Here is a 26,094-nt window from a genome sequence, read left to right as displayed (position 1 = left end):
AGCCCTGCACGTCTTTGGGTTGTGGGGGCGAAACCCTCGCAGACAAGGGGCGAATGTGCAAACTCCACACGGACAATGACCCAGAGCCGGGATCGAACCTGGGACCTCGGCGCCGTGAGGCAGCTGTGCTAACCACTGCGCCACCGTGCTGCCCCTCTGCAGCCACTTATAAAGTTAATTCGCGGGTGAACTGGCGGCGGGGGCCTTGGGAGTTTGGGGGGGGGGGGGGGGGGGGGGGCTGTGTCCCCCGCCCGAATTGGGGGTGGGGAGAGATGAGAGACCCTGTCAACAGCACATCCTGGCCATTACGTCAAAAGCAGCCAGATCCCTCGCCAGCACCCTTCCCTCGTTTAGGGAGCAGAACCGCCCCTTAAAAATCCAGAAACGAATAAAAGCAAGTTGTGTAAATGCTTGAAGGAGGAGGAGAGGGAAAGAAAATCAGGCGTTCCGAGGAAAGAGTGGGCGGCGTGGGGCCGCTCTCCGAAAGAACTGGCACAGATTTGATGGGCCGAGTGGCCTGTGCTGCACCGTTCTACGATTCCTGTTTTATTCGTCGCTGGCAAGGTCTGCGTTCACTGCGCATCCGTAATCACTGACTTGAGTGGCTTGCTGGGCCGTTTGAGATCGAATCTGGAGGGATATGTGGGCCAGACTTGGGGGGGGGGGGGGGACGGCGAGATATTCCCTCCTCCTCCCCCCCCCCCCCCCCCCCCCCAAAGGGGACGTCGGTGAACCAGGTGGGTTGAGAAAGCGTTCTGGAACATAGAACATACAGTGCAGAGGAGGCCATTCGGCCCATCGAGTCTGCACCGACCCACTTAAGCCCTCACTTCCACCATATCCCTGTGACCCAATGACCCCTCCTAACCTTTTGGACAGTACGAAGTCTTACAACACCAGGTTAAAGTCCAACAGGTTTGTTTCGATGTCACTAGCTTTCGGAGCGCTGCTCCTTCCTCAGGTGAATGAAGAGGTGGGTTCCAGAAACACATATATAGACAAATTCAAAGATGCCAGACAATGCTTGGAATGGAGCATTAGCAGGTGATTAAATCTTTACAGATCCAGAGATGGGGTAACCCCAGGTTAAAGAGGTGTGAATTGTGTCAAGCCAGGACAGTTGGTAGGATTTCGCAGGCCAGATGGTGGGGGATGAATGTAATGCGACATGAATCCCAGGTCCCGGTTGAGGCCGCACTCATGTGTGCGGAACTTGGCTATAAGTTTCTGCTCGGCGATTCTGCGTTGTCGCGCGTCCTGAAGGCCGCCTTGGAGAACGCTTACCCGGAGATCAGAGGCTGAAGTGTTCCCCGACTGGAAGGGAACATTCCTGCCTGGTGATTGTCGCGCGATGTCCGTTCATTCGTTGTCGCAGCGTCTGCATGGTCTCGCCAATGTACCACGCTTCGCGACATCCTTTCCTGCAGCGTATGAGGTAGACAACGTTGGCCGAGTCGCACAAGTATGTACCGCGTACCTGGTGGGTGGTGTTCTCACGTGTAATAGTGGTATCCATGTCGATGATCTGGCACGTCTTGCAGAGATTGCCATGGCAGGGTTGTGTGGTGTCGTGGTCACTGTTCTGAAGGCTGGGTAGTTTGCTGCAAACAATGGTTTGTTTGAGGTTGCGCGGTTGTTTGAAGGCAAGTAGTGGGGGTGTGGGAATGACCTTGGCAAGATGTTCATCGTCATCAATGACGTGTTGAAGGCTGTGAAGAAGATGACGTAGTTTCTCCGCTCCGGGGAAGTACTGGATGACGAAGGTTATTCTGTCGGTTGTGTCCCATGTTTGTCTTCTGAGGAGGTCGGTGCGGTTTTTCGCTGTGGCGCGTTGGAACTGTCGATCGATGAGTCGAGTGCCATTGCCATATCCCGTTCGTACGAGGGCATCTTTCAACGTCTGTAGATGTCTGTTACGCTCCTCCTCGTCTGAGCAGATCCTGTGTATACGGAGAGCTTGTCCATAGGGGATGGCTTAATGTGTTTAGGGTGGAAGCTGGAGAAGTGGAGCATCGTGAGGTTATCCGTGGGTTGCGGTAAAGCGAAGTGCTGAGGTGACCGTCCTTGATGGAGATGAGTGTGTCCAAGAATGCAACTGATTTTGGAGAGTAGTCCATGGTGAGTTGATGGTTGGATGGAACTTATTAATGTCATTGTGTAGTCGTTTCAGTGATTCTTCGCCGTGGGTCCAAAGGAAAAAAATGTCATTGATGTATCTGGTGTATAACGTCGGTTGAAGGTCCTGTGCGGTGAGTAGGTCCTGTTCAAACTTGTGCATGAAGATGTTGGCGTATTGGGTTACCTTTTGGACAATTTATCACGGCCAATCCACCTAACCTGCACGTCTTTGGACTGTGGGAGGGAACCGGAGCACCCGGAGGAAACCCACGCAGACACGGGGGGGGGAGAACGTGCAGACTCCGCACAGACAGTGACCCAGCGGGGAATCAAACCTGGGACCCTGGCGCTGTGAAGCCACAGTGCTAGATAAAAGCAAATTACTGCGGATGCTGGAATCAGAAACGAAAGAGAAAATGCTGGAAAATCTCAGCAAGTCTGGCAGCATCTGTCGGGAGAGAAAAGAGTTAACGTTTCGAGTCCGATGACTCTTTGTCAAAGCTCGAAACGTTGGCTCTTTTCTCTCCGTACAGATGCTGCCAGACTTGCTGAGATTTTCCAGCATTTTCTCCTTCGAAGCCACAGGGCTACCCACGGTGCTTCCCTTTATTCAACGACAATCGGCGGCGGCTCCGTGGTCACCTCCAGACTTTTCATCCCGGATTGAAGTCGAGGAACGTGCCCGGGGTGGGGTGCGGGGCTTCGAACCGGGGCCGCCGGTCCCGTCCGTCGCCCAGCGACACCACCACCACCAACGTCACCCACCCCCCCCCCCTCCCCTCCCCCTCGCGTCACCCCTTTCGCCGCTTGATCTTCTCCGGGAAGGACGCAGTCGCCTTCAGGGAGGTCACCGATCTGCACATGCGCGAGGCGCTCCTTGCTCTCGTACTTTGGGTGGAGTCGGCCGGCTGCGGGGGGGGGGGGGGCGATCTGCATTCATCGTATGATTTTCACGTTGGGAACGATCTGCCCGGACTGAACGCGGAACGATACTTTTCACCGCACCTCGGTACCCGTGACAATAAACCCCGAATCCAAACCGCTCCGGCACGGGCGCGAGGGGCCGAATGGCCTCCCTTCGCCGCTGTGACGCTCCGGCTCGCCCAGCAGCAGCAGACTGGCCCACTTAGAGGCCTAATATCAATATTAAAGCAGCACAGTCAATCAGGCGGGGCGGGAAACCCGTCCCCAGCGGGAAACCCGCCTGACTAGGTTAAAATCGCGCCCCCCCCCCTCTTTGGCCGGGCATTCAGAATCACCCCCACGCCCACCCCTTTTTCCTTTACCTCGCTCCCCGTTTCCTCGAGCGTCGAATTTCCTTCAAAAAGTGTGCGGTGGGTGGGGGGAGAGGGCTGTTCGACTGAGCGGGGCATCGCCGGCCTCGACGGAGTTTGCGCGAGTGACGGCACCCACCCGGACCCGGCGGGGAAGGCGCATGCTCGGTGCGCGCTTGCCCGGCGCCACCGGGGTCAGCGCATGCTCGGTGCGCGCTTGCCCGGCGCCACCGGGGTCAGCGCATGCTCGGTGCGCGCTTGCCCGGCGCCACCGGGGTCAGCGCATGCTCGGTGCGCGCTTGCCCGGCGCCACCGGGGTCAGCGCATGCTCGGTGCGCGCGTTCTTGGGGTGGGGGGGGGCGGGGAGGGGACGCTCGCGTCGCTTTGAAAGGCCAACGGCTGGGCCCGGTCACCTCGCAAGAAGGGGGCGGGTCCAGGTGGGAGGCACAATGGGCGGAGGCCCCCCCCCCCCGCCCCAGGCGCATGCGCGGACATGGCGCCGGCCCGACTGAGGCGGCGCCGGTTGGGGAGAAGTTCCGCCGCCGCTGCGGCACAAAGCCGCCGTTGAGAGATCAAACGGCGGAAAAGGTAGAACGGATGGGGGGGGCCCGTGCCCGTGCCCGCTCGTGAATTCCCGCCTCTTGTCACTGACTCGGAATGCGCTTTGATTCCCCTTCTGGGGACGATCGCTCCCATTTAAAGGGGAGGTTCCTCTGGCCACGCCCCCTTAAAGGGGAGGTTCACCAACTGTCGGCCATTTTGCTTTTCATTTGGCCACAGCATTTATTCTCCACCCCCCCCCCAACCTTGGGTGGAGTTCACACAGAGAGCAGACAAGAGAGAGGAGCCCCCCACACCCCAAACACACCTACACAGTAAGGATATATATAAATATACACAAGGCAGGTCTGATATGGGGTATGATTCAACCAGGTGGCTTTTCGGACAGGTTTTCACAGCCCCCGCCATGCCAAGTGCCAGCCAGGGGGTTGCCACTTGCCCTGACGCCCCCTCAATCCGGCTGGAAAGCACCTTTTGCTCCGGGTGTCGCGAGAGGGCATCCCTTTCTTCCCGCTCCCCGGATTGCAAAGACTTGGGAGCAGAATTAGGCCATTCGGCCCATCGATTCCGCTCCGTCGTTCGATCACGGACGAGGTTTATCATTCCCCCCCCCCCCCCCCCCCCGCGGTTCTGCCTTCTCCCCGTAACCCCTGATGCCCCTTGTTGACCAAGAACCTATCTCTCTTAGAAAAGACACTCGGTGACATTACCTCCACAGCACAAGACCGCGAGGGGCCGGGCTCAATCGATCTGACCCTTCCTCCCGGTTAGTTGCCCGCACCGGTGGTGAGCCCCGTCGCTCAAACGATGTGAGGCAACCTGCCTCTACCACCCTCCCAGGCCGTGCGTTCCAGACCCTCACCACCCTCTGTTTTTTCCTCAAATCCCCCCTTAAACCTCCTGCCCCTCACCTTGAACTTGTGTCCCCCTCGTAACCGACCCTTCCAGTAAGGGGAACAGCTGCTCCCTATCCACCCTGTCCATTCCCCTCGTAACCTTGTCCACCTCGATCAGGTCGCCCCTCAGTCTTCTCTGCTCCAGTGAAAACTACCCAAGCCTATCCAACCTCTCTTCATAATTTACATGTTCCATCCAGGCACCATCCTGGTGAATCTCCTCTGCACCCCCTCCAGTGCAGTCACATCCTTCCTGTAATGTGGCGACGAGAACTGCACAGTGCTCCAGCTGTGGCCTCACCAAAGTTCTATACAGCTCCAACATGACCTCCCTGCTTTTGTAAGCCCTTGACTCTGTCCGACAGGCATGAGGCACTTGCTCCCTGTGTGGATGGTGAACAGGGCTGCAGGAAGGATGAGTCAGCTGACCAAGGCACCATGGTTCAGCAGGCCATTCAAGGGGAAGGAGTAAATAGGCAAGTTGTAGTTGTAGGGGATTCTATTATCAGGGGGATAGATAGTATCCTTTGTGAGCAGGATAAAGAGTCCCGCATGGTATGTTGCCTGCCCGGTGCTAGGGTGCGGGACATCTCTGACCGGCTTGAAAGGATACTGGAGAGGGAGGGGGAGGATCCAGTTGTTGTGGTCCATGTCGGTACCAACAACATAGGCAAGTCTAGGAAAGAGGACCCGTTTAGAGATTATAAAGAGCTAGGATTCAAATTAAAAAACAGGTCCTCAAGGGTCATAATCTCCGGATTACTGCCCGAGCCACGTGCAAATTGGCATAGGGAGGCAAGAATAAGGGAAGTTAACACGTGGCTGAAAGAGTGGTGTGGGAATGAGGGGTTCCTTTTCATGGGACACTGGCATCAGTTTTGGGACAGGGGGGACCTATACCGTTGGGATGGTCTCCACCTGAACCGAGCTGAGACGAGAGAGTGAGAGCTAGAGAGAGAGTGAGAGACAGAGAGAGAGTGAGAGAGAGAGTGAGAGACAGATAGAGAGTGAGAGACAGAGAGAGAGCGAGAGACAGAGAGAGAGAGAGACAGAGTGAGAGAGAGTGAGAGAGAGAGAGAGACACAGAGAGAGACAGAGAGTGAAAAGAGTAAATAGGGTGGTCAATAGGACTTTAAACTAAAGATTGGGGGGGAAGGGAAAGTCAGGGGACCAAGAGTGAAGTAATCAGTGGGAAGCGTAGCTGCTTAGGAATACAAAAAAGCACAAAAAAACAGAACTCCGGAGAGGTTACAATAGTCCCCATCCCACAAAATATGACACAGTGTATGGAAAGGCTCAGTAAACCAAGGTCCACCACACTAAGAAAACAAAAAGGGACGGTCAATAGAGAATTAAAGGTGCTATATTTAAATGGGCGCAGTGTACGGAACAAGGTAGATGAGCTTGTGGCCCAGATTGTGACTGGCAGGTATGATGTGGTAGGCATCACAGAGACATGATTGCAGGGGGTTCAGGACTGGCATTTAAACATCCAGGGATTCACAACCTATCGAAAAGACAGAGAGGTGGGCAGAGGGGGCGGGGTTGCCTTGTTAATTAGGAATGAAATTAAATCAATAGCACTAAACGACATGGGGTCAGATGATGTGGAGTCTGTGTGGGTAGAGTTGAGGAACCACAAAGGCAAAAAAACCATAATGGGAGTTATGTACAGGCCTCCTAACAGTGGTCAGGACCGGGGGCACAAGATGCACCACGAAATAGAAAGTGCATGTCAGAAAGGCAAGGTCACAGTGATCATGGGGGACTTTAATATGCAGGTGGACTGGGTAAATAATACTGCCAGTGGACCCAAGGAAAGGGAATTCATTGAATGTTTACAGGAGGGCTTTTTGGAACAGCTTGTGATGGAGCCCACGAGGGAACAGGCCATTCTGGACTTAGTGTTATGTAATGAGCCAGACTTGATTAAAGATCTTAAAGTAAGGGAGCACTTAGGAGGCAGTGATCATAATATGGTCGAATTCAATCTCCAATTTGAAAGAAAGAAGGTAGAATCAGATGTAAAGGTGTTACAGTTAAATAAAGGTAACTACAGGGGCATGAGGGAGGAACTGACGAAAATCGACTGGGAGCAGACCCTAGTGGGAAAGACAGTAGAACAGCAATGGCAGGAGTTTCTGGGAGTAATTGAGACACAGTACAGAGGTTCATCCCAAAGAAAAGAAAGGTTATCAGAGGGGGGATTAGGCAGCCATGGCTGACAAAGGAAGTTAGGGAATGCATCAAAGCAAAAGAGAAAGCCTATAATGTGGCAAAGTGTAGTGGGAAGTCAGAAGATTGGGAAGGCTACAAAAACAAACAGGATAACAAAGAGAGAAATAAGGAAAGAGAGGATCAAATTTGAAGGTAGGCTAGCCAGTAACATTAGGAATGATAGTAAAAGTTTCTTTAAATACATTCAAAACAAACGGGAGGCAAAAGTTGACATTGGGCCGCTCCAAAATGACGCTGGTAATTTTGTGATGGGAGACCAGGAAATAGCCGAGGAACTGAATAAGTACTTTGCGTCAGTTACTCACAGTAGAAGACATGAGTAATATCCCACCAATTCCGGAGAGTCAGGGGACAGAGTTGAATATGGTAGCCATCACAAAGGAGAAAGTGCTAGAGAAACTAAGAGGTCTAAAAATTGACAAATCTCTGGGCCCAGATGGGCTACATCCTCGAGTTCTAAAGGAGACAGCTGAAGAAATAGTGGAGGCGTTAGTTATGATCTTTCAAAAGTCACTGGAGTCAGGGAAAGTACCAGAGGATTGGAAAATCGCTGTTGTAACCCCCTGTTCAAGAAGGGAACAAGGAAAAAGATGGAAAATTATAGGCCAATTAGCCTAACCTCGGTTGTTGGCAAGATTCTAGAATCCATTGTTAAGGATGAGATTTCTAAATTCTTGGAAGTGCAGGGTCGGATTAGGACAAGTCAGCATGGATTTAGTAAGGGGAGGTCGTGCCTGACAAACCTGTTAGAGTTCTTTGAAGAGATAACAAATAGGTTAGACCAAGGAGAGCCAATGGATGTTATCTATCTTGACTTCCAAAAGGCCTTTGATAAGGTGCCTCATGGGAGACTGCTGAGTAAAATAAGGGCCCATGGTATTCGAGGCAAGGTACTAACATGGATTGACGATTGGCTGTCAGGCAGAAGGCAGAGAGTTGGGATAAAAGGTTATTTTTCGGAATGGCAACCGGTGACGAGTGGTGTCCCGCAGGGTTCAGTGTTGGGGCCACAGCTGTTCTCTTTATATATTAACGATCTAGACGACGGGACTGGGGGCATTCTGGCTAAGTTTGCCGATGATACAAAGATAGGTGGAGGGGCAGGTAGTATGGAGAAGGTGGGGAGGCTTCAGAAAGATTTAGACAGTTTAGGAGAGTGGTCCAAGAAATGGCTGATGAAATTCAACGTGGGCAAGTGCGAGGTCTTGCACTTTGGAAAAAAGAATAGAGGCATGGACTATTTTCTAAACGGTGACAAAATTCATAATGCTGAAGTGCAAAGGGACTTGGGAGTCCTAGTCCAGGATTCTCTAAAGGTAAACTTGCAGGTTGAGTCCGTAATTAAGAAAGCAAATGCAATGTTGTCATTCATCTCAAGAGGCTTGGAATATAAAAGCAGGGATGTACTTCTGAAGCTTTATAAAGCATTAGTTAGGCCCCATTTAGAATACTGTGAGCAATTTTGGGCCCCACACCTCAGGAAGGACATACTGGCACTGGAGCGGGTCCAGCGGAGATTCACACGGATGATCCCAGGAATGGTAGGCCTAACATACGATGAACGTCTGAGGATCCTGGGATTATATTCATTGGAGTTTAGGAGGTTGAGGGGAGATCTAATAGAAACTTACAAGATAATGAATGGCTTAGATAGGGTGGATGTAGGGAAGTTGTTTCCATTAGCAGGGGAGACTAGGACCCGGGGGCACAGCCTTAGAATAAAAGGGAGTCACTTTAGAACAGAGATGAGGAGAAATTTCTTCAGCCAGAGAGTGGTGGGTCTGTGGAATTCATTGCCACAGAGGGCGGTGGAGGCCGGGACGTTGAGTGACTTTAAGACAGAAGTTGATCAATTCTTGATTTCTCGAGGAATTAAGGGCTATGGAGAGAGAGCGGGTAAATGGAGTTGAAATCAGCCACGATTGAATGGTGGAGTGGACTCGATGGGCCGAATGGCCTTACTTCCACTCCTATGTCTTATGGTCTTATGGTAATCAACGCCTCAATTGATAAAGGCGAATGTCCCACGTGCCTTTTTCACCACCCTATTAACCTGCCCTCCCGCCTTCAGAGATCTATGGACAAACACGTCCAAGGTCCCTCGGACGTTCCCAGTGTCAGGCCGTTCATTGAACACTTCCCTGTCACATTACTCCTTCCAAAGTGCATCGCCTCACTCTTTTCAGGGTTAAATTCCATGATCTGCCCATTTGACCAGCCCGTCTATACCCTCCCGTGACCCAAGACGCTCAACCTCACTGATAACCACCCGGCCAATCTTTGTGCCATCTGCAAACTTACTGATCCGACCCCCCACATAGCCATCTATGCCGTTTATATAAACGACCCAACAATAGGGGACCAGCACAGATCCCTGTGGAACATCCCTGGACACTGGCTTCCAGACACTGAAGCAGTTTCCCCACCAAGTAATCCAGACATCCAGCTCTCGGCTGCGAGGGAGGGCCATACGGACTCGAAAGGTTAACCCTGTTTCCCTCGCGCTCCCCACAGAGTTTCCCCAACAGTTCCCGTTTTTTATTTCTGATTCCCAACATCCGCCGTATTTTGGCTCTTGTTGTTTGCCCAGGGGCAGCACGGTAGCATGGTGGTTAGCACAAATGCTTCACAGCTCCAGGGTCCCAGGTTCGATTCCGGCTTGGGTCACTGTCTGTGCGGAGTCTGCACATCCTCCCCGTGTGTGCGTGGGTTTCCTCCGGGTGCTCCGGTTTCCTCCCACAGTCCAAAGATGTGCGGGTTAGGTGGTAAATTGCCCATAGTGTCCAAAATTGCCCTTAGTGTCCAAAAATTGCCCTTAGTGTTGGGAGGGGTTACTGGGTTATGGGGAAAGGGTGGAGGTGTTGACCTTGGGTAGGGTGCTCTTTCCAAGAGCCTGTGCAGACTCGATGGGCCGAATGGCCTCCTTCTGCACTGTAAATTCTATGATAATCTAGGTAGAATACCCCCCCCCCCCCCCCCCCCCGGGCAATTTAAATTCAAGCAGTTAACAAATTAAGTTAGTTACTTGAAGACGTGAGCTAATTGATCAGGAATTATAAAGCTCAGTCTCAGTAATGGCGAGCGACAACTATCCCGGATTGTCGTGAAGAACCCACCTGGGAGGCGGCACGTGGCGCAGTGGTTAGCACTGGGACTGCGGCGCTGAGGACCCGGGTTCGAATCCCGGCCCCGGGCCACTGTCCGTGTGGAGTTTGCACATTCTCCCCGTGTCTGCGTGGGTTTCGCGCCCCCCCCACAACCCAAAGATGTTCAGGGTTAGGTGGATTGGCCGCGCTAAATTGCCCCTTAATTGGGAAAAAAAACAATTGGGTACTCTAAATTAAAAAAAAAACCCCATCTGGTTCACTAATGTCCCCTTCAGGGAAAGGGGGAAATCTGCTGGGTTTTTTTTCTACAACAATCCCTGATCATTGTCACGGTCTCCGTTACTGAGAGCGAGCTCTATAATTCCAGATTTTATTCATTGATTTTAAATTTCGGCAGCAGCCATAGTGGAGTTCGAACCTGTGTCCCCCTGGTACACTAACCTGGGGTCGGGGGGGAGGCGGGGTGGGGGGGGGTTTCAGTGACATTATCACCCAGCCATCCTCTCCCCAGTGAACAGCAGAGGGCCGGGAATTGTGAAAGAGCTGGACGCGCGCCCCCCAGCAGCTGTTAAACACATCAGCACTGGGTCAAAGGGGCAAATGTGAATCCAGAACGGTGGGGAATGGGGTTTGATCACAAGAACTAGGAGCAGAATGAGACCATTTGGCCCATCGAGTCCGCTCCGCCATTCTATCATGGCCGATCTCCTCCCGGCCTTAACTCCACCGTTCTCCATACCCCGTCACCCATTACCAATAAAAATCGGTCTAACTCCTGCTTAAATTTCCTCACTGTCCCAGCATCCACCGCACTCGGGGGGAGCGAATTCCACAGATTCACAACCCTTTGGGAGAAGTAGTTTCTCCTCAACTCGGTTTTAAATTTGCCGCCCCTTATCCTCAACTGTGACCTTTGGTTCTCGAACGCCCCACAAGAGGAAGCATCCGCTCCACGTCTACTTTATCCACTCCTTTCACCATCTTGTACACCTCAATTTGATCTCCCCTCATTTTTCTAAACTGGCGAGAGTACGGGCCTAAACTGTTCAATCTCTCCTCGTGCGACAAACCCCGCGACCGGGACTCTCCGAGGCGTCGCGATCGCGCCCGGCTCGGCGGCGGAGAATGGGGCATCGGACCCGCGGCGCCTTTGCGCGATTCTCCGGTCGCGCGCCGCGGTCGACGCGGCGCCGGTCGGGGGCCGCTAAGAGAGAGGCCCCCGCGGTGCTTCTCCGCGGTCGACCGGCCGAGTTTGACTGTAATTGCACATCACCCCTCTCTCACCGACAGGTGAATGGTTTGTGTGTGTGTGGATTGTTGGTGTAAGAGTGTGCGTCAGAGTGTGTGTGTGCGAGGTGTGTTGGTGTACGCAATAAATTTAGAGTACCCAATTATTTTTTTCCCATCAAGGGGGCAATTTAGCGTGGCCAATCCACCTGCCCTGCGCATCTTTGGGTTGTGGGGGCTGTTATAACCTGCCTACTTACCATTGGCTGGGGACTAATGACTATCCCACAATCCTGTGGGAGTATGAGCTTCCCCAATGGGGGGGGCGGAGAAACCACGAGGAACCTCCTAGTATAAATAAAGCTGGCCAGTTCAGGAACCAGCAGGAAGGAGTATGTAGCAAGGGAAGTTACTGCTACTGTTATGTATATATGTTATAGTAAATAAATGTTATTACTTTGTATCCTTAAAACTCGTGCTGGATTCTCCGTGGCCCTTACAAAACTGGCGACGAAGGTTAAAGTGAATAGCTGTCTACACTGCTGAAGCCACCTCCCTGGATTTTTGTTGGATACAGGTTGGAAGTTGTTTTCTATTATACCATGCCTCTGTACGGACGTTTGGATGTTTTTGATGCTGCGCTGGAAAGCTGGAACCAGTACACACAACGGATGCGTTACTATTTCCGGGCAAACAATATCACCGAAAACGAGCGCCAGGTGGTCATATTGCTCACCGCCTGCGGCCCGCATACATTTGGGGTGATTAGGAGCCTTATGTACCCAGCTGCGCCGGACACCAAAACGTTTGATGAACTTGTGAATATAGTGGGGCAACACTTTAACCCAACCCCGTCCACGATAGTCCAGCGTTACCGGTTTAATACCGCTGAGAGGACCCCTGGAGAATCCCTTGCCGATTTTCTATCCAGGCTACGCAGGATTGCGGAGTACTGTGACTATGGTGAGACCTTGTCAGAAATGTTACGCGACCGTTTGGTTTGCGGTATTAACAATGCGGCCACCCAGAGAAAGTTGTTAGCGGAGCCAACATTGACTTTTCAACAGGCCATTCAAATAGTATTGTCCCGAGAGAGCGCAGAGCGAGGAGTACAGGAGCTACAGGGAATGGAAGTGAATACCTTGGGGCGCAACCCCTTCCGTCCGAAAACGTCCCCCCGCACTCCTGCGGTACCTTGGGCGAGGCAACATCCGGACCGACGCCAGTGGCCGTCGGACATTCCTCCCCGAAGGGAGCCTTCTCCAGAGCCAATGGATGAGGAGCCATGTCCGTGTCAGACTTGTAGGCGCCAACCCCGTCGCGGACGGCAGTCCTGGGGGCGCCAGAGGCGCCGTCGTTCCGACCAAAACTGGGACCAGCCCAGGGGCCGTAACTGGGACCAGCCCAGAGGCCGTACCTTCCATGTGGATGAACCTGCGGCGACTACTCCTGAGGACGTGGAGACGGAGGACGACTGCCTGCAGCTGCATTGTGTGGCAGCTCCCCGTGTGGCCCCCATTAAGGTGACAGTACGGGTCAATGGCCACCCGCTTGAGATGGAGTTAGATACTGGCGCAGCGATCTCCGTGATCGCCCAGAGGACATTCGACCGCATCAAGCAGGGTATACAGACCCTTACATTAACCGACTCACAGGCCAGGTTGGCCACCTACACGGGGGAACCACTGGACATTGCAGGAACTACAATGACCCCTGTTGTCTATGGTCGCCAGGAGGGGCGTTTCCCAATTATCGTAGTGCGTGGCCATGGGCCCAGCCTGTTGGGTCGGGACTGGTTGCGCCATTTGCGGTTGCAATGGCAGCACATTCTCCAAACAGTTTCTGAAGGGTTGACTGAGGTGCTAGGACGATACCCAGATGTATTCCAGCCTGGTTTGGGGAAAATAAAAGGGGCCGTAGACCGTATCCAAGTTGAACCAGGAGCCACGCCGCGCTATTTCCGGGCACGCCCAGTGCCTTACGCCTTGCTCGAGAAGGTAGAAGGGGAGCTCACTCGTTTGGAGAGTTTGGGTATTATCAGGCCCGTCCGTTTTGCTGACTGGGCAGCACCAATTGTACCTGTAATGAAGCCAGATGCCACAGTTCGCTTGTGTGGCGACTATAAACTTACAGTGAATACGGTTTCCCGACTCGACCAATATCAAATGCCTCGCATAGAGGATCTCTATGCGAAGCTTGCAGGTGGACTCTCGTTCACAAAATTAGATATGAGTCACGCCTACCTGCAGTTGGAGCTGGACCCTGCCTCCCGACCATATGTAACGATTAATACACACTGGGACCTGTATGAATATACACGGTTGCCCTTTGGAGTATCCTCTGCCTGTGCTATTTTTCAACGCGATATGGAGGGCATTTTGAGAGGTTTACCGCGTGTCGCTGTCTACCTAGATGACGTTTTGATTACAGGGACGTCGGAGCAGGAACATTTGGAAAATCTGGAGGCTGTCCTTAGACGCCTTTCGGAGGCTGGAGTCCGTTTACGTCGCACAAAGTGCGTATTTCAGGCAAAGGAAGTAGTCTACCTGGGTTATCGGGTGGACCGCGAAGGTCTGCACCCCGTCGCAGAGAAGGTGCGTGCAATTCAACATGCCCCCGCCCCGACTGACACTTCGCATCTTCGTTCTTTTCTCGGTCTCGTAAACTATTACGGGAAGTTCCTCCCCAATCTGGCAACTACGCTGGCCCCCTTGCACCTGCTGCTAAAGAAAAATCACACCTGGGTTTGGGGTCAGCCGCAAGAAACCGCTTTCCGGCGGGTAAAGCAACAATTGTCGTCGTCTGGGTTACTAACCCACTATGATCCTGGAAAGCCTTTGCTCGTCACATGTGATGCATCCCCGTATGTTATTGGTGCCGTCCTGTCCCACAAGATGGAGAACGGGGCCGAGCGACCGATAGCTTTCGCCTCCCGCACATTGACTGCAGCGGAGAAAAAGTACGCGCAGATCGAGAAGGAGGGCCTGGCAGTGGTTTTTGCGGTGAAATGCTTCCACCAGTACGTGCACGGCCGCCATTTCACTATCGTGACTGATCATAAGCCCCTGCTGGGACTTTTCAGAGAGGATAAGCCAATACCGCCCATTGCTTCTGCACGGATCCAGCGCCGCGTGCAAATGGTGTCCGGCCTGCGGCCAAACGAGTCCGACGCCCTCCTTCGCCAGGGTCTTCGGTGGATTCCTTGGACTTTGGGGGGGAGGGATGTTATAACCTGCCTACTTCCCATTGGCTGGAGACTAATGACTATCCCACAATCCTGTGGGAGTATGAGCTTCCCCAATGAGGGGGGGTGGAGAAACCACTAGTAAACTCCTAGTATAAATAAAGTTGGCCAGTTCAGGAACCAGCAGGAAGGAGTGTGTAGCAAGGGAAGTTACTGCTACTGTTATGTATATATGTTGTAGTAAATAAATGTTATTACTTTGTATCCTTAAAACTCGTGCTGGATTCTTCGTGGCCCTTACAAAAGGGGCGAAACCCACGCAGACACGGGGAGAATGTGGAAACTCGGGGCGGCATGCGGCGCAGTGGTTAGCCCTGGGACTACGGCGCTGAGGACCCGGGTTCTTATCCCGGCCCCGGGTCACCGTCCGTGTGGAGTTTGCACATTCTCCCCGTGTCTGCATGGGTTTCGCCCCCACAACCCAAAGATGTGCAGGGTAGGTGGATTGGCCGCGCTAAATTGCCCCTTAATTGGAGAAAAATAGTCATTGGGTATTCTAAAATTTAAAAAAAGAAGAAGAAAAAAGAATGTGCAAACTCCACACGGACAGTGACCCGTGGCCGGGATCGAACTCGGGCGTGAGGCAGCAGTGCTAACCACTGCACCACCATGCCGCCGCGTGTGTGGTGTGAGAGTGTGTGTGGTGTGTGGGAGCGAGTTCGAGTCTTGTGTCTGTGTGAGATTGTATTTGTGTGAGAGTTGTGTGTGTGTGTGTAAGAGAGTGTATTAGTCTCCGTGAGAGTGTGCTTATATGAGTGTGTTGTGTGCATGTGTGTATTAATCATAGTGTGTGTGAGGTGTGAGTGTGTTTTTGTGAGTGTGTGGTGTGTGTTGGTATGTGTGCGAGTGTGTGTATGTGTGTGAGAGAGTGTGTTTGTATTAGACTTTGTGTGCATGTGAGTGAATGAGAATGCATTTGTGTGAGTGTTTGTATTAGTCTTTGAGTGTGTGTGAGAGTGCGTTTATATTTGTCTTTGAGTGTGCGTGTTTGTGAGTTTGTTTATGTGTGAGAGAGTGTGTTTATGTGTGTGTGAGAGTGTGTTTGTATTAGTCTTTGTGTGTGTGTGAGAGAGCGTTTGTGTGTGTGTGAAAGTGTGTTTGTATTAGTCTTTGAGTGCGTGTGACCGAGTGTGTGTGTTTGTATGTGTGCACATACGTGTTTGTACGTGTGTGGGGTGTGTGTGCACACGCGCATGTGTATAAACCTCTGGGGCGTTTGACAGCAATAAGGGCACCGTGTGGTTTAAAAGCCACAGCCTTGTGAAAGTGTCCAGAGATTAGATGCTTCCCAAACCTAACGGACTCAATGTCTCCCTCACAGAATAAATCACTCTTTGCATTTCCTTATTGTCGTTTCAGGATAAATACCAAGGGCACTCAACAGTTTGAAGGACTTTCCCGGACACAGATCTAATTATCCTCTGTCACTTGTGTGAGTATAAACAGCTAGCCATTCACTCCCAATGGGAGGAAATGCAGGTCAGAAGTTCCACTGATTTGACTTGGTGACCGCACAGTTTTTCTTTTTCTCAGGACACTCCTGCATGTTTTAAAAATTAATTGCGGGCCTAACCGTCTCCTGTGGGATACAGTAAAGGCACTGGGGAGGCCTGACCAGTAACTCGACGGGCTACTGCGAGAAGCCAAAGAACGGGCCACATTTCTGCAGCGTGTCATGGCCACCGGACATCCCACAGTGCTTTGCAGGATGACGAAGCACTTTTTGAAGTGTGGTCACTGTTGTCATGTGGGGAACAGAGCTGCCGGTTGGGGGAAAGCAAGATCCTGCAGGCAGCAATGCGATACTGACCCAAATAACCTTTATTTTCTTTGTGAGGTTGATTGAGGTTAGGTATTGGCCAGGAAACTGGCGAGAACTCTCTCCTGTTCTTCAGCAGAATGAGAGTGCGGCGCTCCCTCGGTGCTGACCCTCTGACAGTGCGGCACTCCCTCAGTACTGACCCTCTGACAGTGCGGCACTCCCTCAGTACTGACCCTCTGACAGTGCGGCACTCCCTCAGTACTGACCCTCTGACAGTGCGGCACTCCCGCAGTACTGACCCTCTGACAGTGCAGCACTCCCTCAGTACTGACCCTCTGACAGTACGGCACTCCCTCAGTACTGACCCTCTGACAGTGCGGCACTCCCTCAGTACTGACCCTCTGACAGTGCGGCGCTCCCTCAGTACTGACCCTCTGACTGTGCGGCACTCCCTCAGTACTGACCCTCTGACAGCGCGGCACACCCTCAGTACAGACCCTCTGACAGTGCGGCACTCCCTCAGTACTGACCCTCTGACAGTGCAGCACTTCCTCAGTACTGACCCTCTGCCAGTGCAACACTCCCTCAGTACTGACCCTCTGACAGTGCGGCACTCCTTCAGTACTGACCCTCTGACAGTGCGGCACTCCCTCAGTGCTGACCCTCTGACAGTGCGGCGCTCCCTCAGTACTGACCCTCTGACAGTGCGGCACTCCCTCAGTACTGACCCTCTGACAGTGTGACACTCCCTCAGTACTGACCCTCTGACAGTGCGGCACTCCCTCAGTACTGACCCTCTGACAGTGCGGCATCCCTCAGTACTGACCCTCTGCCGGTGCGGCACTCCCTCAGTACTGACCCTCTGACAGTGCGGCACTCCCTCAGTACTGACCCTCTGACAGTGCGGCGCTCCCTCAATACTGACCCTCCGACAGTGCAGCACTCCCTCAGTACTGACCCTCTGACAGTGCAGCACTCCCTCAATGCTGACCCTCTGACAGTGCGACACTCCCTCAGTACTGACCCTCTGACAGTGCAGCACTCCCTCAGTACTGACCCTCTGTCAGTGCGGCACTCCCTCAGTACTGACCCTCTGACAGTGCAGCTCTCCCTCAGTACTGACCTTCTGACAGTGCGGCACTCCCTCAGTACTGACCCTCTGACAGTGCAGCACCCTCAGTACTGCCCCTCTGACAGTGCAGCACTCCCTCAGTACTGACCCTCTGATAGTGCGGCGCTCCCTCAGCACTCACCCTCTGACAGTGCAGCACTCCCTCAGTACTGACCCTCTGACAGTGCGGCACTCCCTCAGTACTGACCCTCTGACAGTGCGGCACTCCCTCAGTAGTGACCCTCTGACAGTGCGGCACTCCCTCAGGACTGACCCTCTGACAGTGCGGCACTCCCTCAGTACTGACCCTCTGACAGTGCGGCACTCCCTCAGGACTGACCCTCTGACAGTGCGGCACTCCCTCAGTACTGACCCTCTGACAGTGCAGCGCTCCCTCAGTACTGACCCTCTGACAGTGCAGCACTCCCTCAGTACTAACCCTCTGACAGTGCGGCACTCCCTCAATACTGACCCTCTGACAGTGCGGCACTCCCTCAGTACTGACCCTCTGACAGTGCGGCACTCCCTCAGTACTGACCCTCTGACAGTGCGGCACTCCCTCAGTACTGTCCCTCTGACAGTGCGGCACTCCCTCAGTACTGACCCTCTGACAGTGCGGCACTCCCTCCGTACTGACCCTCCGACAGTGCGGCACTCCCTCAGTACTGACTCTCCGACAGTGCGGCACTCCCTCAGTACTGACCCTCTGACAGTGCGGCACTCCCTCAGTACTGACCCTCTGACAGTGCAGCACTCCCTCAATGCTGACCCTCTGACAGTGCGACACTCCCTCAGTACTGACCCTCTGACAGTGCAGCACTCCCTCAGTACTGACCCTCTGTCAGTGCGGCACTCCCTCAGTACTGACCCTCTGAAAGTGCAGCTCTCCCTCAGTACTGACCTTCTGACAGTGCAGCACTCCCTCAGTACTGACCCTCTGACAGTGCGGCGCTCCCTCAGTACTGACCCTCTGACAGTGCGGCGCTCCCTCAGTACTGACCCTGTGACAGTGTGGCAGACCCTCTGACAGCGCAGCACTCCCTCAGTACTGACCCTCTGACAGCGCAGCACTCCCTCAGTACTGACCCTCTGACAGTGCGGCACTCCCTCAGTACTGACCCTCTGACAGTGCGGCACTCCCTCAGGACTGACCCTCTGACAGTGCGGCACTCCCTCAGTACTGACCCTCTGACAGTGCAGCGCTCCCTCAGTACTGACCCTCTGACAGTGCAGCACTCCCTCAGTACTAACCCTCTGACAGTGCGGCACTCCCTCAATACTGACCCTCTGACAGTGCGGCACTCCCTCAGTACTGACCCTCTGACAGTGCGGCACTCCCTCAGTACTGACCCTCTGACAGTGCGGCACTCCCTCACTACTGACCCTCTGACAGTGCGGCACTCCCTCAGTACTGACCCTCTGACAGTGGGGCACTCCCTCCGTACTGACCCTCTGACAGTGCGGCACTCCCTCACTACTGACCCTCTGACAGTGCGGCAATCCCTCAGTACTGACCCTCTGACAGTGGGGCACTCCCTCCGTACTGACCCTCTGACAGTGCGGCACTCCCTCAGTACTGACCCTCTGACAGTGCGGTACTCCCTCAGTACTGACACTGACAGTCCGGCACTCCCTCAGTACTGACCCTCTGACAGTGCGGCACTCCCTCAGTACTGACCCTCTGACAGCGCGGCACTCCCTCAGTACTGACCCTCTGACAGTGCGGCACTCCCTCAGTACTGACCCTCTGACAGTGCGGCGCTCCCTCAGTACTGACCCTCTGACAGTGCGGCACTCCCTCAGTACTGACCCTCTGACAGTGCGGCACTCCCTCAGTACTGACCCTCTGACAGTGCGGCACTCCCTCAGTACTGACCCTCTGACAGTGCGGCACTCCCTCAGTACTGACCCTCTGACAGTGCAGCACTCCCTCAGTACTGACCCTCTGACAGTGCAGCACTCCCTCAGTACTGACCCTCTGACAGTGCGGCACTCCCTCAGTACTGACCCTCTGACAGTGCGGCACTCCCTCAGTACTGACCCTCTGACAGTGCGGCACTCCCTCAGTACTGACCCTCTGACAGTGCGGCACTCCCTCAGTACTGACCCTCTGACAGTGCGGCACTCCCTCAGTACTGACCCTCCGACAGTGCGGCTCTCCCTCAGTACTGACCCTCCGACAGTGCGGCTCTCCCTCAGTCGGGCAGGGCTGAACTCTTTGCCCCCTCCGCTTCCCCGTCAACCCCAAAACCCAGTCCTCCGAAAGTTGTGCATTTAAAAAGAATCGATGCCGATTTTGAAAATTGATGACACCGTGCTTTTGTCACAATGGGGGAGGGGGAGTGGCAGAGCCTCCCCCTGGTGTGTGTCGCTCAGACCCACCTCGCGAACCATTCCCCCCCAAGCACCACGTCACTGCGCAATCATCTAATAGCATCTTCATTCCAAATTTGTCAGGCTCTGCGGAGGAGAATTTACTGATTGGGAATTATTGCCGCCGCTTTGATTTAAGTGTGTTCCTCGGCACTTTATACCTCAGGAGTCATGTCAGGTCTCCATTAATTGTTCTAAACACGTCAGCACTGCTAACCTGCATGTCGTTGCTATGGATTTACCGCAGGGACTTGTCACCGTGGAAATCTAATGCAGCGTCCGTGTACTGTGAAACTTTCTATTCCTATGTGGATCTGTACATCGCTGATGAGAATGCGCGTCCCTAATGCCCCCCGAGGACGGAAGCTGCCGCCCTGCGCCTCTGCAGTCCTTGTTCCCCCGTGCCTCATTGCTCGCCCCACAGGGACACAGGAGGAGGGGGCCATTCGGCCCCTCGAGCCAGCTCCGTCAGTCGAGACGCGCGTGGCTGCTCCGAATGCGGTCTCGACTCCACTCCCGTCTCCGTCCCGTCCCTCCGACGTTCCAGCTCCCGGCTCGGTCCAGACCGAGGCCTTCCCGTGCAGGGGTCGGCACCCCCGCCCACCAGCGGAGAATCGCCCGCCAATACGCAACTTTATTCCCCGCCTAATCGGCAAAGGACCTGCATTCCTATAGCGCCATTCACCGTCCCCAAAGCGTTTACACCAATTATGTTTCCCCAAACCCGGGTCTTTGGTGTGAGGCAAGAAGCTCAATTTGGAAGGTTTTGTGAGGGCCACGAAGAATCCAGCACGAGTTTCAAGGATATAAAGAAATAACATTTATTTACAATAACATATATATATATATATACACACACAACAGCAACTTCGCTTGCTGCTTACTCCTTCCTGCTGGTTCCAAACGGCCTTCAGGACCCGCGACAACGCAGAATCGCCGAGCAGAAACTTATAGCCAAGTTCCGCACACATGAGTGCGGCCTCAACCGGGACCTGGGATTCATGTCGCATTACATTCATCCCCCACCATCTGGCCTGCGACATCCTACCAACTGTCCTGGCTTGGTACAATTCACACCTCTTTAACCTGGGGTTACCCCATCTCTGGATCTGTAAAGATTTAATCACCTGCTAATGCTCGCATTCCTAGCATTGTTTGGCATCTTTGAATTTGTCTATATATGTGTTTCTGGAACAGACCTCTTCATTCACCTGAGGAAGGAGCAGCGCTCCGAAAGCTAGTGACATCGAAACAAACCTGTTGGACTTTAACCTGGTGTTGTAAGACTTCGTACTGTATATATATATACACACACAACAGCAACTTCGCTTGCTGCTTATTCCTTCCTGCTGGTTCCAAACTTGGCAGCTTTATTTATACAGGGAGTCTGCTAATGATTTCTCTTCCCCCCCCCCCCCCCCCCCCCCCTCATTGGGGAAGCTCATACTCCCACAGGATTGTGGGATTGTCATTAGTCCCCAGCCAATGGTAAGCAGGCAGGTTATAACAGAAGGGTGGCGCGGTGGGCTAGCACTGCTGCCTCACGGCGCCGAGGTCCCAGGTTCGATCCCGGCTCTGGGTCACTGTCCGTGTGGAGTTTGCACATTCTCCCCGTGTCTGCGTGGGTTTCGCCCCCCACAACCCAAAGATGTGCAGGGCTAGGTGGATTGGCCGCGCTAAATTGCCCCTTAATTGGAAAAAACTGAATTGGGTACTCTTAATTTATTTTTAAAATGAAGCTCAATTTGCGCACAGGAAGCTCCGTCAAACAGTCATGTGATAAGGACCATCTGTTTTTCTGAGTGAGGTAAAATATTCGCCACCTGGCGGGACAGGCTTGAGAGACCAACTGGCCTACTCCTGTTCCTCTGTAATTGCTGTTAATTGGAAAATGGGTTTAAATTTTACAAACCTGGAGCGCCCGTCGCCAATTCAACTCCGCCGAAGCCACCTGTCTAATCTCAGCCGTGTCGTGGCTCCGGAGGTCAAGAGGGGCTGGAATCGACCTTGCGCTAGCCCAGGGTCGCCGATCGGGGTGCGCCAACGCTACAGGTCCCCCCCGCCGGTCCCCACTCGCTGCGCAAAAAGCCTTGGCCTAGCCTGGAAACGGTGGAGGAGCGTCCGGTGCCGACGCGGCAGTTTGAAGTCGGGCGGCCTGTGAACCTGTGATGAGGAAGTGGTTTTCGACGGTGTCGAGGTGGCTCCTTTCCTGCTTCCTCAGGGCCTCTGCTGTTATCCCCTGGCACGGTGGTCGTCGCCATCCAGGCTGGCGTGGTGGGATACCGTAACATCTCGCGGAAGAAGAATTTTTAAAAAAGTGCTAGTGAGAACGCAGAACGAGTTGAAAGATAATGATCGTGTTGCCTAGAAATCATCGCCTTGTACGGATTTACAGCACAGAGAGCGAACATTCGGCCCGACTGGTCCATACGAGCATTTATGCTACTTCATTTCACCCTGTCAGAATTACGTTTATCCCCCTTAAACGCATCTTTTCGCCCCAACTGCTCCCTGTGGCAGCAAGTTCCAGTTTGACTCATTCAGTATTCCCTCTTTTTCATTTAACACAGGTGTGACAGTGGACCCCCGGGGTATCTGGGCGACATGCTACTGGGTGCCCCGGCCTTAGCTGCCAAGCACTGCCTCTGGCACAGTGTGCCCTCTCGGAGAATTGCCACGGCGCTGTACAGGTGAGTAACTGTTTCCTCCGGGCTCTCCGGTTTCCTCCCGCGGTCAAAAGATGTGCAGGTTAGGTGGATTGGCCGTGCTAAATTGCCCCTTAGTGTCCAAAGATGTGCAGGTTAGGTGGATTGGCCGTGCTAAATTGTCCCTTAGTGTCCAAAGATGTGCAGGTTAGGTGGATTGGCCGTGCTAAATTGTCCCTTAGTGTCCAAAGATGTGCAGGTTAGGTGGATTGGCCGTGCTAAATTGTCCCTTAGTGTCCAAAGATGTGCAGGTTAGGTGGATTGGCCGTGCTAAATTGTCCCTTAGTGTCCAAAGATGTGCAGGTTAGGTGGATTGGCCGTGCTAAATTGTCCCCTTAGTGTCCAAAGATGTGCAGGTTGGGTGGATTGGCCGTGCTAAATTGCCCTTAGTGTCCAAAGATGTGCAGGTTAGGTGGATTGGCCGTGCTAAATTGCCCCTTAGTGTCCAAAGATGTGCAGGTTAGGTGGATTGGCCGTGCTAAATTGCCCCTTAGTGTCCAAAGATGTGCAGGTTAGGTGGATTGGCCGCGCTAAATTGCCCTTAGTGTCCAAAGATGTGCAGGTTAGGTGGATTGGCCGTGCTAAATTGCCCCTTAGTGTCCAAAGATGTGCAGGTTAGGTGGATTGGCCGTGCTAAATTGCCCTTAGTGTCCAAAGATGTGCAGGTTAGGTGGATTGGCCGTGCTAAATTGCCCCTTAGTGTCCAAAGATGTGCAGGTTGGGTGGGGTTACAGGGATAGGGCGGAGGAGTGGGCCTAGGTAGACTGTTCTTTCAGAGGGTTAGTGCAGACTTGATGGGCCGATTGGCCTCCTGCACTGTAGGGATACTACCTTCATGCCCTCGGCACTAAATTCAATCGCGCACCAGTTGGTGAAGGTGAGGCTAGTACATTTCTAATAGGTTTATTCACAGAGTAAAACACAACGGGGGCGATTCTCCGAGCCCCGCGCCGGGCCGGAGAATCGGAGCAACCACGCCCCGCGCCGGCACGCGATTCTCCGAGCCCCGCTCCGGGCCGGAGAATCGGAGCAACCACGCCCCGACGCCGGCACGCGATTCTCCGAGCCCCACGCCGGGCCGGAGAATCGGAGCAACCACGCCCCGACGCCGGCACGCGATTCCCCGAGCCCCGCGCCGGGCCGGAGAATCGGAGCAACCACGCCCCGACGCCGGCATGCGATTCTCCGAGCCCCGCTCCGGGCCGGAGAATCGGAGCAACCACGCCCCGACGCCGGCACGCGATTCTCCGAGCCCCGCTCCGGGCCGGAGAATCGGAGCAACCACGCCCCGACGCCGGCACGCGATTCTCCGAACCCGCTCCGGGCCGGAGAATCGGAGCAACCACGCCCCGACGCCGGCACGCGATTCTCCGAGGTGCGGAGATTCAACGCCATTTGCGCCGGTGTGTTTGGCGCACCGCGGGCCGCTGGAATCGGCGGGGCCGCCAATTCTCCGGCCGGAATGGGCCGAGCGGCCGCTCCGACACGACAGAGTCCCGCCGACGCCGTTCATCCCTGGTCGCTGCCGGCGGGAACTCTGCGGGAACGCTCGGGGGGCACGGCCTGTGGGGCAGGGGGGGCTTTCTCACTGTGGGGTGGGGGTCCGCCGATGGTGTCTGGCCTGTGATCGGGACCCACCGATTGGCGGGCTGGCCTCTACACCCCTCCCCGGGCCTACTTTACGGCGCAGCCGGCCCCTGAACGCCGACCCCATGTTGGGTCGGGGCCGCGCACGTAAGAAATTCCCGCACATGCGCAGGATTGAGCTGGCCCAACTGCGCATGCGCGGGTTGGCGCGGTGCCCCCTGTGGGGGCCAGAATAGGTCGTGCCCGGGCCCTGTCCGCACCGTCGTGAAACGCAACGGCGTTCACGACGGCGCGAACACTAGGCCGCCATATCGGAGAATCACCCCTTACATATAATCTGCTTCCCTACACATTACTCGTGGGTCCCAGCGGTCTCCCTTTATAAGTGCTCGAGGTACTTAATTAATACCCTTCACTTGCACAATTTAATATAATTGGGTTAGCTCAGCAGAGAGAGTCATACAGCCAGGGAATTGGTTCAATGTGATTCCCTGGGATGGGCAGACTGCCCAATGAGGAAATATCCAGTAGGTGAGGCCTATATTCCCTGGATTCTAGAAAGAGTAAGAGGTAATCCATTGATAAACATATATAATTCTTCAAGGTTGAAGCTGGGAGGCTGTTTCCTACACCTGGAGACGGGAGGTGGGAGTGGTGCGCACACTCAGGATAAGGTGTCGGCCATTTTGGACCGAGATGAGGAGAAACCTTTTCACTCAGAGGGTTGAGCGGCTTCTGGAATTTTCCGCCCCCCCCCCCCCCCCCCCCTTGAGAACCGTGGATCCTCCATCGTTGTATTCAGGACTGGGATTGAGAGGTTGGGGGAATAGGCGGAGAGGGTGGGACGATGGAGTGAAAACCAGCCATGATTTTCTTGGAGGGGGAAAAAAACGAAAGGTTTGCATTTATATAGCGGTTTCCGCTGCCACCGGACATTTCGAGATGCTTTGCGGCCAGCAAAGTACTCTTTAATTTTAAAAATAATTTTTATTAAAGCGTTTTCATAAAATATCAATAACAAAATGAAAAAGAAACCCAACAGGGTTAAGTACAGAACACAGTCCAGAAAGACAACCCTCCCTACCCCCTCCACCACTGTACATAAATAATAAATTCACATTAACAACCCGACTTAATACAACAAGTATTTACAACCCCTCAGACCCCCCAGTGTAAATAACAAAAAAAATAAAGTGACCCCCCCACCCCCGCCCGAGCTGCTGCTGCCATTGACCAAAGTCTATCGTTCTGCCAGAAAGTCTAAGAACGGTTGCCACCGCCTGAAGAACCCTTGTACTGACCCTCTCAAGGCGAATTTCACCCTCTCCAACTTAATAAACCCCGCCATACCGCTGATCCAGGATTTCACGCTTGGGGGCCTCGCATCTTCCCACTGAAGGAGAATCCTTCGCCGGGCTACCAGGGACGCAAAGGCCAGAATTCCGGCCTCTTTTGCCTCCTGCACTACCAGCTCCTCTGCCACCCCAAATATTGTGAACCCCCAGCCCGGTTTGACCCTGGATCCTACCACCCTCAAAACCGTCCTCGCTACGCCCTTCCAAAATTCCTCCAGCGCTGGGCATGCCCAGAACATATGGGTGTGGTTTGCTGGGCTCCCTGAGCACCTAACACACCTGTCCTCACCCCCAAAAAACCGACTCATCCTTGTCCCGGTCATGTGTGCCCTGTGCAGCACCTTAAACTGTATGAGGCTGAGCCTCGCGCACGATGAGGAAGAGTTCACCCTCCCCAAGGCGTCTGCCCACGTCCCTTCCTCAATTTCCTCTCCCAACTCCTCCTCCCGCTTACCTTTTACCTGCACCACTGAGGCCTCCTCCTCCTCCTGCATCACCTGGTAAGTTTCCGAGATCTTCCCCACTCTTCCCCCCCC

The 26,094-nt window shown here is 53.9% G+C and overlaps 1 protein-coding gene across 2 annotated transcripts in view; it reads left to right on the top strand.

The window, feature by feature from the left end:
* The first annotated feature begins 3,860 nt into the window (after nucleotides 1-3,860).
* The window catches only part of dnajc4 (DnaJ (Hsp40) homolog, subfamily C, member 4), a 180,078-nt gene continuing 157,844 nt past the window's right edge, over nucleotides 3,861-26,094 (top strand). For both annotated transcript variants that reach the window (XM_072489401.1, XM_072489400.1), the window contains exons 1-3: nucleotides 3,861-3,980; nucleotides 16,025-16,097; nucleotides 22,482-22,601. In XM_072489401.1, coding sequence (XP_072345502.1) covers nucleotides 22,516-22,601 — 86 coding nt within the window. In that variant the 5' untranslated portion in view covers nucleotides 3,861-3,980; nucleotides 16,025-16,097; nucleotides 22,482-22,515. The remainder of the gene's footprint in view (nucleotides 3,981-16,024; nucleotides 16,098-22,481; nucleotides 22,602-26,094) is intronic.

The sequence above is a fragment of the Scyliorhinus torazame genome, chromosome 24, assembly GCF_047496885.1.
Source record: "Scyliorhinus torazame isolate Kashiwa2021f chromosome 24, sScyTor2.1, whole genome shotgun sequence".
NCBI classification, from domain to species: domain Eukaryota; kingdom Metazoa; phylum Chordata; class Chondrichthyes; order Carcharhiniformes; family Scyliorhinidae; genus Scyliorhinus; species Scyliorhinus torazame.
Note: the sequence above shows the minus strand (reverse complement) of the source record. Positions and strands in the feature narration are given on the sequence as shown.